Here is a 13,304-nt window from a genome sequence, read left to right on the forward strand (position 1 = left end):
TACTCCATGTCTCCTCTCAGCCCCAGCAGGTCAGTTTCTCAGAACCCAGGCTCTCATCTGCAGAACTGGGGTCTCTGCCTCTCCACAAAAACCCACTGGGCTCCACCACGGAGACTGAACCTAATGGGCCCACTGGCTCAGTCAATGATAAGATCCCTCCATGTCAGCTTTGTGGGCTGGGAACATGGGAGCTGAACCCAGGGCCAGCCAGAGCTTCATGGTGTAGAATGCCCAACCCACCTCCCCACTTAATCCACCCCCATCTGCTCTGCTTTAATTACAGCAGAAGCAAACCTCAAGGTTAAGCCCTGAGCTGAGGCCTGAGCACAGACTTGGACCTGATGCTACATTATCTCCTAATCAGCAGCTTAGCTGCTCTCCCCACCTCTGCCCTGTAGCATCACCAACACTCATCTAGGCCTGCTCACCCTGTGGCTGCCCTTAATTTTACTTTTACCCAGCCCCCTTCCTAGCTTCCCCTGGCCAGGTTCCTGCAGGAGAGGACCCCTTCAGTGACACCCCCATGGTGTTTGCAGCCTCCAGTTTCCGCTGCCTCGTGGACGTGGTGCCCGTGAAGAATGAGGACGGAGCCGTCATCATGTTCATCCTCAACTTCGAGGATCTGGCCCAGCTCCTGGCCAAGAGCGGGAGCCGCAGCCTGTCCCAGCGCCTGTTGTCCCAGAGCTACCTGGGCTCCGGTGAGGAGGGGTGCAGGTGGTGGAGGGAGGGGTGAGTGGGGGCACCAAGTAGAGCAGCTGGTCCCTGACCCTGGCTGCTCTGACCCTGGACCTGCTTTCAGAGGGCTCTCACGGCAGGCCCGGTACACAGGGGCCTGGCACGGGCAGGGTCAAGTACAGGACCATCAGCCAAATTCCACAGTTCACACTCAACTTTGTGGAGTTCAACCTGGAGAAGCACCGCTCAGGCTCCACCACGGAAATTGAGATCATCGCACCCCACAAGGTGGTGGAGCGGACCCAGAATGTCACGGAGAAGGTCACCCAGGTTTGGCCTGCAGGGCAAGGCAGACCGGGTTGTGCTGGGCCGCGAGGGTGGGAGGGGCAGAGTGGAGGGAGCTCAGCTGCATGCAATAACCAACCCCCGCCTAGGCTATATGAGAAGTAGTCAAGCCCTAACTGGTTTGGCTCAATGGATAGAGTGTCGGCCTGGGAACTCAAGGGTCCCAGGTTCGATTCCGGTCAAGGGCATGTACCTTGGTTGCAGGCACATACCCAATAGGGAGTGTGCAGGAGGCAGCTGATTGATGTTTCTCTCTCATCGATGTTTCTAACTCTCTATCCCTCTCCCTTCCTCTCTGTAAGAAATCAATAAGATATATTAAAAAAAAAAAAAAAGTAGTCAAGGTTCCCTGGTCCTCAGGACCTGTCCAGGCCCCAGACTAGCTATACACCTCAAATTCGGCTCTTTCCATGGAAGGAGCTGGCCCCAGGGAAGGTCTTCACTGGTCCAGGCTCCACAGGGCCTTCCCAGGCGTCACCCCTACATCTTCACCGCCCCCAGACCCATCTCGCCCGCAGCAGCTGCCCCACTGACCACCCCATGGCCCCCACCCCAGGTCCTGTCCCTGGGTGCAGATGTGCTGCCAGAGTATAAGTTGCAGGCGCCACGCATCCACCGCGGGACCCTCCTGCACTACAGCCCCTTCAAGGCCGTATGGGACTGGCTCATCCTGCTGCTGGTCATCTACACGGCCGTCTTCACACCCTACTCAGCCGCCTTCCTGCTCAGCGACCAGGATGAGTCTCAGCGCGGGGACTGCAGCTACACCTGCAGTCCACTCACCGTGGTGGACCTCATCGTGGACATCATGTTTGTCGTGGACATTGTCATCAACTTCCGCACCACCTATGTCAACACCAACGATGAGGTGGTCAGCCACCCCCGCCGCATCGCCGTCCACTACTTCAAGGGCTGGTTCCTCATTGACATGGTGGCAGCCATCCCCTTCGACCTGCTCATCTTCCGCACTGGCTCTGATGAGGTGAGTGAACCTGCAGCCCTGGGGCCCCCCTGGCCTCACAGCCCTGGCCACAGAGAGTACCTGGCACTGGGCACCTTTGCCAAAGCAAGTGGAGGTGGGAAGGGGGCAGACATCTCCTGTCATCTCCCAGCCCTGGAAAAGGACCTCCGAGGCTGTCCCCAGGCCTGGGTGGCCTCCCTGTGCTCCACAATTCAGCCCCTTCTGGGATGGGCATTTCTATAGTCCCAGGTTCTCACGCTGACTTCTAAACCACGCTCATCTTGGAGTTAGAAGGGGAATATGCAAGCTGCTCCTTAATGCAGCCTGACCCCTCCTCACCCCTGAGCCCCTCCACTGTGCCGACTCCACTTCCCATAGCTGATGTGAGGGCATTTCCATGCTTTTCTTAAAGCTTCTAGTCCCACTCTGTCCTTCCCCCGCCTCTTCCGGATCAGCTTCCACTCCAATCAGCTCTGCCTTTTGTGTTCTGGTCACACACCCACCCACCCACCCCCCAGTCACCCCAGCCTGTGCAGCAGGGGCTGGCCCTCATGACTCCCTGCTCCCATGCCCACCATTCCCGAAAATCTTTCCCCAAATCCTCTCTCCTCCTCTCTACCCACAGCCCCTGCCTGGACACTGAGTGGTCTTACCCACGTCTGCCCCAGCCCCACACCTGCCAGCCACACTCCTTCCACAAAGAAGCCAGAGAGAGTTTCAGATCACTCAGATGACCCTGTTCCTTATCTGGCCCTGTCCTCAGAACCTTAAGTGGCTACCCAGTGGCTTGGGATAAAAGCCACTCTCCTTCTGGAACCCCAGGCCCACAGCAACAGCCCCTGCCCATCTTCCAGGCTCATTTCTCTAGACTCTGCCATCTTCCTCACTAAGCTCCCGGCTGCAACACCACTCTTGGTTTCCCACTTCTAGGCCTTTGCTCTTGCTGCTCCCTGAGCCTGGAATGCCCTTCCCCTCTCCCTCCTATCTGCCTGGAGGCCCAGCCTCATCTATCAAAACTCAGCTCATGTGTCACCTTATCTGTGCAGCCTCCCTGCTCTGCTCCTGCAGACTTGACCTCTCCTTCCTCTGTGCTCTCCCTGGATTTCTGCCCCAGTAACTGTAACACTGCTTTTGAGCTCCTTAAGGTCCCACTCTGTGTCCCACTGCCAAGAGCCTGGCCCCAAGCAGGTTTTTCATGAGTGTTTGTTGAATGACTACGTGACCATATGTGGTCCTGAGCTCAGACTTTCAAGGGCTGACCGCTAGCCCCATGGCCCCTCCCTGCCCCTCCAGACCACAACCCTGATTGGGCTGCTGAAGACTGCTCGGCTGCTGCGGTTGGTGCGCGTGGCCAGGAAGCTGGACCGCTACTCTGAGTACGGGGCAGCCGTGCTCTTCCTGCTCATGTGCACCTTTGCGCTCATCGCACACTGGCTGGCCTGCATTTGGTATGCCATCGGCAACGTGGAGCGGCCCTACCTGCAGCCCAAGATCGGCTGGCTGGACAGCCTGGGCGTGCAGCTCGGCAAGCGCTACAATGTCAGTGACCCTGCCTCAGGCCCCTCGGTGCAGGACAAGTATGTCACTGCCCTCTACTTCACCTTCAGCAGCCTCACCAGCGTGGGCTTCGGCAACGTCTCCCCCAACACCAACTCAGAGAAGGTCTTCTCCATCTGCGTCATGCTCATCGGCTGTGAGTGCCACCTCATGCCCCGGGCCTTACCCGTAGAGTTTGATTTTTAGTTTTGTAGTGAGACGTAACAGCCCATAGTAACAATGTGTGTGATAAGCGGAGCCTAAGCATACAGCGCAGTGAAACGTTGCGTGTATGCACCAAGTATACACAGAATTTAACACCCTGCAGCCCTCGCCGTGTGACAGGAACCAGGAGCAGCTACATCATTTGCAGGGCCCAGTGCAAAATGAAAATGGAGAGCCTTTCCTTAAAAAAATATTAGGATTTCAAGACGATGACAGCAGAAAATTAAACCAAATGTGGGGCCCTTCTTAGCACAGGTCGCATGCCTATGAAGCAGACCTGCCAGGCACTTTCCTGCGTGCTTATCCGAGGCCCACATTCCGTTCCAATCGCTACCCACATAAGGGCCATATTATGAACCCAGTTTACAGACCAAGAAACCAAAGGTCCTCACCCGCCAGGGGATACCCAGGGACCCAGTTCCAGTCCCGGGGCCCTTCCCGGGGCTGTGTGTGCTCAGGCTCTGCGCTGTGCTGCCGGCTTCCCAAGACGCCCGGCCTAGGAATGTGAGAGGCACTGTGGGATTTTACACGTAGATGAAGTTGTCATGTTCAGAGTATTTAGAGATGTGAAAGCCCAGAAAAACAAAAACAAGAAAGGGAAAAAAAGGATGAAAACAAGACCAAGAGTTTTCCCTTTGTTATACTTTTACAGCTGAGTGAGAAAGCAAATTGGAACTAAAAAATTCCATTGCCCTAGTTCTTTCTCTCAGGAGGTTGGCCTCTGGGCCCAGGAAGATGCCAAGAGGCAGAGGGCAGAGGGAGGAGGGCAGGGAGCCCAGGGACCTCTGTCCCCCAGCTGCCCTCGTGCTGTTCTGGCCACTTCTGACTCAGTCCTGGACAGAGGAAGAGGGAGGCTTGAAGCAGGCCCTGGGGTGGGGTGGCCTGGTGGGGATGCAGAGGAGCTCACTCCCCGAACCCCCGGCTCCCCGCCCCAGCCCTCATGTATGCCAGCATCTTTGGCAACGTGTCCGCCATCATCCAACGCCTGTACTCGGGCACTGCCCGCTACCACACGCAGATGCTGCGAGTCAAGGAGTTCATTCGCTTCCACCAGATCCCCAACCCGCTGCGGCAGCGCCTGGAAGAGTACTTCCAGCACGCCTGGTCCTACACCAATGGCATCGACATGAACGCGGTGAGCCCGGCTGCACTGCCCGGGGTGGGATGGGCGACCCAACTCAAGTCCCCCTCTTAATAAAAAAAAAAATGTTTATTTCAGAGAGTAAGGAAGAGGGAAAAAGAGAGATAGAAACATCAATGATGAGACATATCCATTGATCGGCTGCCTCCTGCACACCCCCAATTGGGGACTGAGCCTGCAACCCAGGCATGTGCCTTTGACCAGAATCGAACCTGGGACCCTTCAGTCCACAGGTCAACACTTTATCCACTGAGCCAAACTGCCTAAGGGCTCTTTTTAATATATATATTTTATTTCAGAAAGGAAGGGAGAGGAAAAACGAGATAGAAACGTCAATGATGAGAAAGAATCATTGATAGGCTGCCTCTTGCACGCCCCCTACTGGGGGTCGACCCCACAACTCAGGCATGTGCCCTAGACAGGAATGGAACCCAGGACCCTTCAGGCTCACTCTCTATCCACTGAGCCAAACCAGCTAGGACAAGTCCCACTCTTGCTAATGGGGGAGACAAGGTCCCGGGCTCAGGGCGCCTCCCAAAGCCTTCCCTGCCCGCTCCCTCAGCCCCACCCCTCCCACCTCGTCTCGCAGGTGCTGAAGGGCTTCCCCGAGTACCTGCAGGCCGACATCTGCCTGCACCTGCACCGCGCACTGCTGCAGCACTGCCCCGCCTTCCGGGGCGCTAGCAAGGGCTGCCTGCGCGCACTGGCCGTCAAGTTCAAGACGTCGCACGCGCCACCTGGGGACACGCTGGTGCACTTCGGAGACGTGCTCTCCACGCTCTACTTCATCTCCCGCGGCTCCATCGAGATCCTGCGCCAGGACGTGGTCGTGGCCATCCTAGGTGGGTCAGGCGGGAAGGGTGGGGTGGGGTGGGGGCTGGAGATGTCCTGCCTGGACCACTCCATTACTGGTGATGGTGGTGGCACCTTTTATGACCTGCATGTGCTGAGCGTGTGCCAAGGAGCTTTATCCCCGGCTCGCTGAATCCTTAAAACGAACCTCTGCCATAGGCCCACTTTCCTGATAGGGAAGTTGAGGCTCAGAGAGATCATGCTGGCAAGTGGCCAAGCAGGGATTCCAGGGCAATATGTCTGACTCAGAAGTCCAGGCAGGCAGGCTCCTACCGTCTTTCACTTTGGGGGAGCACAGGGTGAGAGGGTGAGGGTTTGTCATGGGTGGAGGGGAGGGGTCTTCGGTGTGATTCGGCACAACTACAGGGAAAGCTGGACTTTGGAGGAAGGATATGAGCACTGGGTGGGGGCAGATGTGAGGCACAGCCTCTGCCCGTTACCAGCTGTGTCCATGTGACCTGGGGCAGGTCACTTCACGTTTCTGAGGTTCAGAACGAGAGAACAAGGTTCTCTCTTTCTCATCTTCCTCGCCTCCCCTCCCCCAAATTCAGCCACCCCAAGTCCCTGACCAGGACGTCAGCCTTGCCCTCCCTTGGTCTCCATGGCCCGGCCCTCCTCCAGCACCCCTGGGCAGGCCCCCTATGCCCACTCCTTCCCCTCTGTTCTTCCCTCAGCTGGTGTCCACCACGCGTGGGGCACTGGTGTCTTCTCATCCTACACTCTCACCTGGGCCAGCTCCTTGCTCCCAGGGTCTCAACCTCCATCTGTGCCACAAGCACTCCCAGAACTCTGTCCTAGCCCCAATCTCTCCTTAGACCAGAATATTCCATTCCTTTCTGGGCATGGCCACCTTTCTATTCCTGAGGCAGAACAAGCAGCATATCTCAACCTGAAATCTCCATCTGCCCTCAGAAGCAGCTCCTTTGGCATCCCCGTCTCTGTGAACCACCCATTGCCTGAGCCAGAGACCTTCCTGCCCCCATCATCCAGGCAGCCACAGAGCCCCTCTGTCTCCCTCTCTGTCCCACACGCGTCTCCTTGTCCCTGCCTGGGTCTAGCCCTCATAGTGTCCTTCCTGGACAGGTGTCCGGAGCTCCTTTCCCATGTTCCTGCATCTGGTCTACTCCCACCCTCCATCTTCCACCTCCTGCCAGTGACCTGAAATCCACATCTGTGCATATTCCTCTTCTGTTCAAAATCTTCCATGGGTCCCCCTGGCTCACAGGACAAGAGTGGATACCTGTGGGCACAGTCTAGCTACCCTAAGTCCTGCCACCCTCCCCCTGGTACTTCCGGTTCCAGCCATGCAAACTACTTATCACTCTCTAAAGCTGCCTGTTGGTCACACATCCCTGCCTTTGCAAGTGCTGCAGCTCCTCTTGGGGCACCTACCTTGCACCCCTGCCTGGCAGGCTCTGGTCACTCTTCAAGGCTGAGCTCAAGCACAGGCTCCTCTCTGAGACCTTCCCTCACTGCCAGCCTATTTTAGAAGCACCATGCGTGTGGGAGGGATAATAATTATTATTAATAATTAAGAAGCCAGTCCAATCTAAGTTTCAGTCAGAGACATGAACTCTCTTTTTGTCCTGAGTGGAAATGGACTTTAGATCATAATCCTTCATCTACTAGAAAACCATCGCTTTATAATGGTGCCCAGATTTCAAGATCCCGGGTTTCATAGGTAATCTTGGCAAGTCGCTTCTATCCTCCTCCTTCGTGAATGACCTTTGATCTTGTTCTCTTGGGGGACATGTCCTGGCCTCCATCCATCTTTGTCTGTGACCCTTGTTACAGCATGACCAGACTGAAAGGGCTGGACTTTCCTGCAGGGAGCTCAGACATCAAAGCAGTCGGCACCCGGCCCTGGGCTCTCTGCCCCCAGCCCTGACTGTAGCACTGACCACACACTGTTTTTCTTCCAGATTGCCTTTCTCCTTGGGGCCCAGTCCTCGTCAATTCTCACAACCCACCCCCCACTTCAGTTCCTCTGTAAGCCCCCCTCCTCCCTGCTCCCCAACCACTCCTAGTAGAATGAGCCCCTCCCTCTTCTACGGCCCATAGCTCTTGGCTCTTCCCTGTTCTAAGGTCAAAGATCATTCTGTAAACTAGTTCTTGCTTACGTGCCTATCTCATGGGGATGTGAGGGTGGGACAGCATCTTATTCATGCTTACATCCTGTGGCCAGCACTGTACCTGACACCAGGAGGGCCCAATACCCTCACCACATGCCCCAAGTATCAGCCCATGTCCATCTTGTGACATCTGTCGGTACCAATGCCTTGAATTGCCTCTTGCTATTCAAGGTACTTTCAGATATGATGCTCCTCTGGACAGCCCAGGGGGGTACACAAGGGAGATATGGTTATACCCATTTTAGACATGTGGACACTGGGGTCCAAAGAGGGGAAGTGACTTCCCGGGCTTCCTCTGCCAGTGTCATACTGGTTACCTGGCCCCACGATGGGGAGTGGGAACACAAAGAGACAAGCATCAGGCCCTGCGCTGGGGGCTAGGTGCTCCTGGCCTTGGACTCCCTGCACTCTTACGTCACTGCAGCAGGCTGCGGAGAGGGGAAGAGGTTGAGCAGGGAGCCTTTAGTGTCCTTTACTGCCCACTGACCCCCAGGGTGGGGGTAGGGCAGTCCCAAAGCATGTGGAACTAGGAGGGGGCATTCTGATAGAGGGTGGCCCGGAGGATCCAGAGACAGCTGGAGCACCCACATTCTGGAAGGGGGGGGGGGTGTCTCTGCAGAGTTCAAAGGACAAGGTAAGGGCACACTCCTCATCCCCAGCCAGGACATCCAGCCCTTGTCCCCAGAGCTTGATCCTGAGCACCCGACCCCCCTGGCAGAATCCCTGGGGTGAGAGAGAGGTCATGGACAAGGGGCCCTCAGGGAAGAGCCTTAGAAGAGAGTTTGGAGCCAGATCCTAGAGAAACCCCCGCCCCTCTGGCTGACAGGAAAGAATGACATCTTTGGGGAGCCTGTTAGCCTCCATGCCCAGCCGGGCAAATCCAGTGCAGACGTGCGGGCCTTGACCTACTGCGACCTGCACAAGATCCAGCGGGCAGACCTGCTGGAGGTGCTGGACATGTATCCTGCCTTCGCGGACAGCTTCTGGAGTAAGCTGGAAGTCACCTTCAACCTTCGGGACGTGAGTCTGATCTGGGTGGGCCAGGATGTGGGGGGTGGGGGGTGGCCCTTGGCCAGCTGGGAACAGATAATGCCCAGGCAGCCTGCTGGGAGCTTGGCCTGCTTGGCCTGGGGGACCCATCTGAACACCGCCTTTTCTTTCAACCCATGCTGTGTTCTTTACCATGATTTCTTCTGTGCCTACCATGGCCTGCATAATGCTAAATATGATGATAGGTCCCAGTTATTGAGCACCTTCTATGTGCTAAGCGCTGGGCTTCTTTTACATTATCTCATTTAATCCTTTTCCTTGCAAATGCTGTTATTATCCCCATTTCCCAGATGAGGAAACTGAGGGCCAGAGAGGATACATTGACCAAGGCCATTCAGCCCCACAGTAAGCCATACATACAGTCAATGGCAGAGCCAAACTGTGGAGTCAGGTTTGTGCCACTCCCGAGCCCAGGCTTTGCCCGCCCTTTGTACCAAGCTGAGAGGGAGGGTGTGTGCCATCCAGGGGCTCCTGGTGCCAGATCCTGGGGTGTAAAGAGTAAGAGAGCTGTCCCTCCTCTCAAGCTTATCACTCAGTGGAGGAGATTAAACAAGCCAGGAAAATAAAGAGCCACGCGGCTACATAACCAAGGAAGTCACGAGGGTGTGCAGGGTTGCCAAGGAGTGGGATGGTCAGACAAGAATGCATGGAGGCAGGGGTCTGGGATCAGCTAGTGGGAAGGAGGTGGCAGGCGTGCTTGTCAGGAGGAACAGTGGCTGAGGCCCCGGCTCTGAGCCCCTTCTCCCCCAACATAACACCCCAGCCTCAGGAGGAGGGGCTCTGCTGGCCCAGACCCCACACCCAGGATGGAGGTTGTCATGCTGAGACAGGTTTTCTTACTAAGTACAGCCCTCCCCACCCAGTGCCCTCTGCTCTTCCCCAGTCTCTCCCCTTCCCATCTGATCTGTCCAGGAGATACCTTGTAAGGGCCCTGCCTTGGGGGCCCCAGCCACTAGGAGACATTAGCTGGCCCAAGTGCTCAGTGGCTGGATACCAGGGCAAGAGTGATGTGGTCTCTATGAGCATCTGCAGGCCCCTAGGGTGGCCCTAAGTGGAGGTACCAGAAGGGTGTTGCTGCCGAGGGTGTTGCTGAGGGCACCTCCTGGACTGGGGGTTCCAGGCCAAGTCTCCTCAAAGGAGACTCCCATTGGCCATGCTGAGGGCGGGAGCATGGAAAGGGAGGATTGGAAGAAGAGCTCCCCTGCCTCCTCCTCACATCCCCCGCAAAAAAATCAGGATGCTCAAAGTAGCCTTTCCCAAGACTCTGGGGGTCTGCACGCCTCCAAGCCCCTGTTTATCCCCTGCCCACCCGGACAGGAGGGAGCCTGCAGGAAGCTGCCTGGAGTATTATGGGAGAGCCCCGTCACCTGTCACCACTTTCTCACCTAGTTGTCACAAGGGCCACAGGGGGCAAGGGGAGGGGGGGCGGGGCAAGGGAGAACCAAGAGGCCCTGTCCCAGCTTTGGTCCCTGTTACTTGATGCTCTTGTTCCCCACAAGGCAGACGGGGGTCTCCAGTCATCACCCCAACAGGCTCCAGGCAATCAGGACCACCAAGGCTTCTTCCTCAGTGACGACCAGTCAGGTGAGCAAAGCCAGTCTCCACCAGTGTCTGCCTCCCCCAGCACAAAGCCCCAGCCAGCCTCCTGAACCTTCACAGTCCTTTCATCCTGCTTCCTCGAGAAGAGGCCTCCCCAAACCCTGGATGAGTGGAGAGGGGCTCCCTCCCTAGGCTCTGCACTGGAGGCCCTCTCACCCTTCCTCTCCATGTCCTCAGAGCCTGGGTGAGGGCTAGCTGGGTGCCTAGTGCTGTCACAAGAAGGGGAATACTGGCCATGCTTCTGGGATTCCCCAGCAAGGCTCCAGAGAAACCACTAGGTTTTAGCTTCCTGGACAGTGAGGCCAGGGCTGGATGTCCCCACCCAGCCAGCCCCCAAAGCTGGGCCCCAGGCCCCCTCCCAGGGCTATAGCCTTATGGGTCATGGATACCAGACTTCTATGGAGACAGAACCTCATACTCCTGGGCATGCAGGTGAGAAGAGCCACTCCTCCCGCCCTGTGTTCCCATTGCAGGTAGGGGAGGGGCATAGGCTCAGGTGCGGAACCAGCTAAACCAAGTTCAGGCTTTCCTTTGCCTCCTGCAGGTGCAGCCCCTTCCCTGAGCCTCTCAGATGCATCTGGCCTCTGGCCTGAGCTGCTACAGCAAGTGCCCCAAAGGCCACGGCACAGCCCTCCAGACTCTCAGGGAGACCCCGACTGCTGGTCCCGGGAGCTGGGCCCCAGGCTAGAGCAACTCCAGGCCCAGATGAACCGGTGAGTGCCGTACAGGCCAGGTTCTGGTGGCTTCAGAGAGCAAGCCCAGCAGCAGGTGAGGCACGGATGCCCCCTCCTGGTGGTTCAGGAACCTCACGGGATGTCCTGTAAGTTTCAGAATGGCCAGCCCCATTTAACAGCAGGCCTGTAAGCACAATTCCTTAGATGGCTTGTCCCTGCAAACCCTGGAACATGTCAAGGAAGCTTTCTTGAGGGAGGAACATAACTTCCTGCAGAAACAAACTTCAAGGGCCCTTGGGAAAGGGGTGTGGCCTGTGGATAACGGAGCTGTGGTGGCAGAATTAGGGCTTAGGGGCAGCACAGTCCTGGGTTCAAATGCTGACTCTGCCTCTTACCAGCAAGAGTGTGGGCAAGTTACTTAATCACTCTGTGCCTCAGTTTGCCCGTTCAGAATACCCACATCAAAGCTTCTTGATAAAGACCGAATGACATGCAGACGGTCACTTATTTTCAAAGTCAGGGATGTGCTAGGGGACTTGGGGCAGAGGCTATGGACTGTAGCAAGGAAATGGCTTCAGATAGGCCCCAGGCTGCCTCTCCAAGCAGCAGGAACTGCATGTAGGCTACCAAATTGGGAGCTGTCCGCAGGTCCTGAACTGCCAACCCTAACCCCAACCCTGGCCCTGATCTTGACCCTGACTGTGGCGTTCTGTCCTGTTTGGCAGGCTGGAATCCCGCCTGTCCTCAGACCTCAGCCGCATCCTGCAGCTCCTTCAGCAGCCCCTGCCCCAGGGCCACACTGGCTATATTCTGGGAGCGTCACCTCATGACCTGGCCTTGTTTCCTGTGGCCTCAGCGACTCAGAGTCCAGGAACAAGGCTGTCCCAGGATGGCCTGCCCCCTGCACAGGTGAGCAGGTGAGGTGTTCCCCAGGGGTTTGTCTGGAGGCTGCTGCATTCCTTCCCCCACCCCTTCTTTCTTGCCCTTCTCAGGCCCCAAGCTGTGGTGACTTGGACCAACGTGAGCCGAAGCACAGGAACGCCTCCTCCAGGATGCCTCACCGGGCCATGGCCATGGACAAAACTCTGACACTGTCCTCTGAACTGGAGTGTCCTGAGGGGCTCCTGTCATCCCTGGACTCACCTCTGCATCCCCTGGAGGTACAGGGACTCGTCTGTGGTCCCCGCTTCCCCTCCCTCCCGGAATACCTCGACTCTGTCCCCAAGCAGCTGGAGTTCCCGAGACATGGCTCAGATCCTGGATTTGCAGGGAGTTGGAACCACTGAACCCCAAGACAAAAGACACCATAAGGGGATTGAAGGTGGGTGAGGTGAGAGTGAAGGAGATGAGGGAGGCAGAGAGCTGCCAAGACGGACCTCTGAAAATCATTCTCTTTGAGTAGCTACAAACCGCTAACCCAGGTGACCCAAGATGGCAGAAGGGAGGAGGCTCAGGATTTGTCCCAGCCTCCAGGCCTCTGTTTAGATAGCAAGCCTGAAGGAGGGGCCAGCACCTTGGGTGTGGAGTTAGCTTACAGGGAGTGGGGTCAGTGAGGAAAAGACAAGTTTCTGATCTTCTGTGTGAGAGCCTTGCTCTGGGCCCAGTGAAATCACCTCCTGACTCACAACTATCCACTGCCTTTTAGCCCAGCACCCCAATTGGTCAGACCTCCCCTGTGAGAGCCTGTGCCCTGGCTGGAGAGGCAAGTGTCCTCTGTGGTGGACACATCAGGGCACAGGCTCTCACCCTCAGTGGCTCAGTCCCTGATGGCTTTGTGATGACCTCTGGGACTCTCGCGGATGGTGGAGTGTATCACAGCTAATAAAGTCTGCACATTTCACCTTGGGCTGGGTGTGTAACTTACCTGAGGGTGATTATGTCCTGGACTCTGCCATGACTCCAATGACTCGGTTGTCTTCTCCAAGCCCTTCTCACAAAGAGCTATGTGTTGGGGACTTGAAGGTGGCTCTGCTGGACCCAGGAGCCCTTGAACCATGGAGCTCTTAGCCAGGCTGGGGTGAAGGGGAGTGAGAGGTACTGGCTTGGTGGCCATTGGGAATCATGACAACAGCCAACACTTTCATAACAGTCACCCTGTTCAGCATACTGTGCTG

General features: G+C 56.7%; 1 protein-coding gene across 1 annotated transcript; it reads left to right on the plus strand.

The window, feature by feature from the left end:
* The first annotated feature begins 541 nt into the window (after nucleotides 1–541).
* On the plus strand, nucleotides 542–13,029 carry KCNH6 (potassium voltage-gated channel subfamily H member 6). Its single transcript, XM_081110577.1, has 11 exons — nucleotides 542–698; nucleotides 800–1,005; nucleotides 1,577–2,002; nucleotides 3,275–3,674; nucleotides 4,678–4,877; nucleotides 5,473–5,725; nucleotides 8,694–8,887; nucleotides 10,417–10,501; nucleotides 11,061–11,229; nucleotides 11,916–12,099; nucleotides 12,183–13,029. The coding sequence occupies exons 1-11, from the start codon at nucleotides 599–601 to the stop codon at nucleotides 12,474–12,476; spliced, it is 2,511 nt and encodes an 836-aa protein (XP_080966703.1). The 5' UTR covers nucleotides 542–598; the 3' UTR covers nucleotides 12,477–13,029.
* The last annotated feature ends 275 nt before the right edge of the window (nucleotides 13,030–13,304 follow it).

The sequence above is a fragment of the Myotis nattereri genome, assembly GCF_964212035.1.
Source record: "Myotis nattereri genome assembly, chromosome: 16".
Taxonomy (NCBI): Eukaryota; Metazoa; Chordata; class Mammalia; order Chiroptera; family Vespertilionidae; genus Myotis; species Myotis nattereri.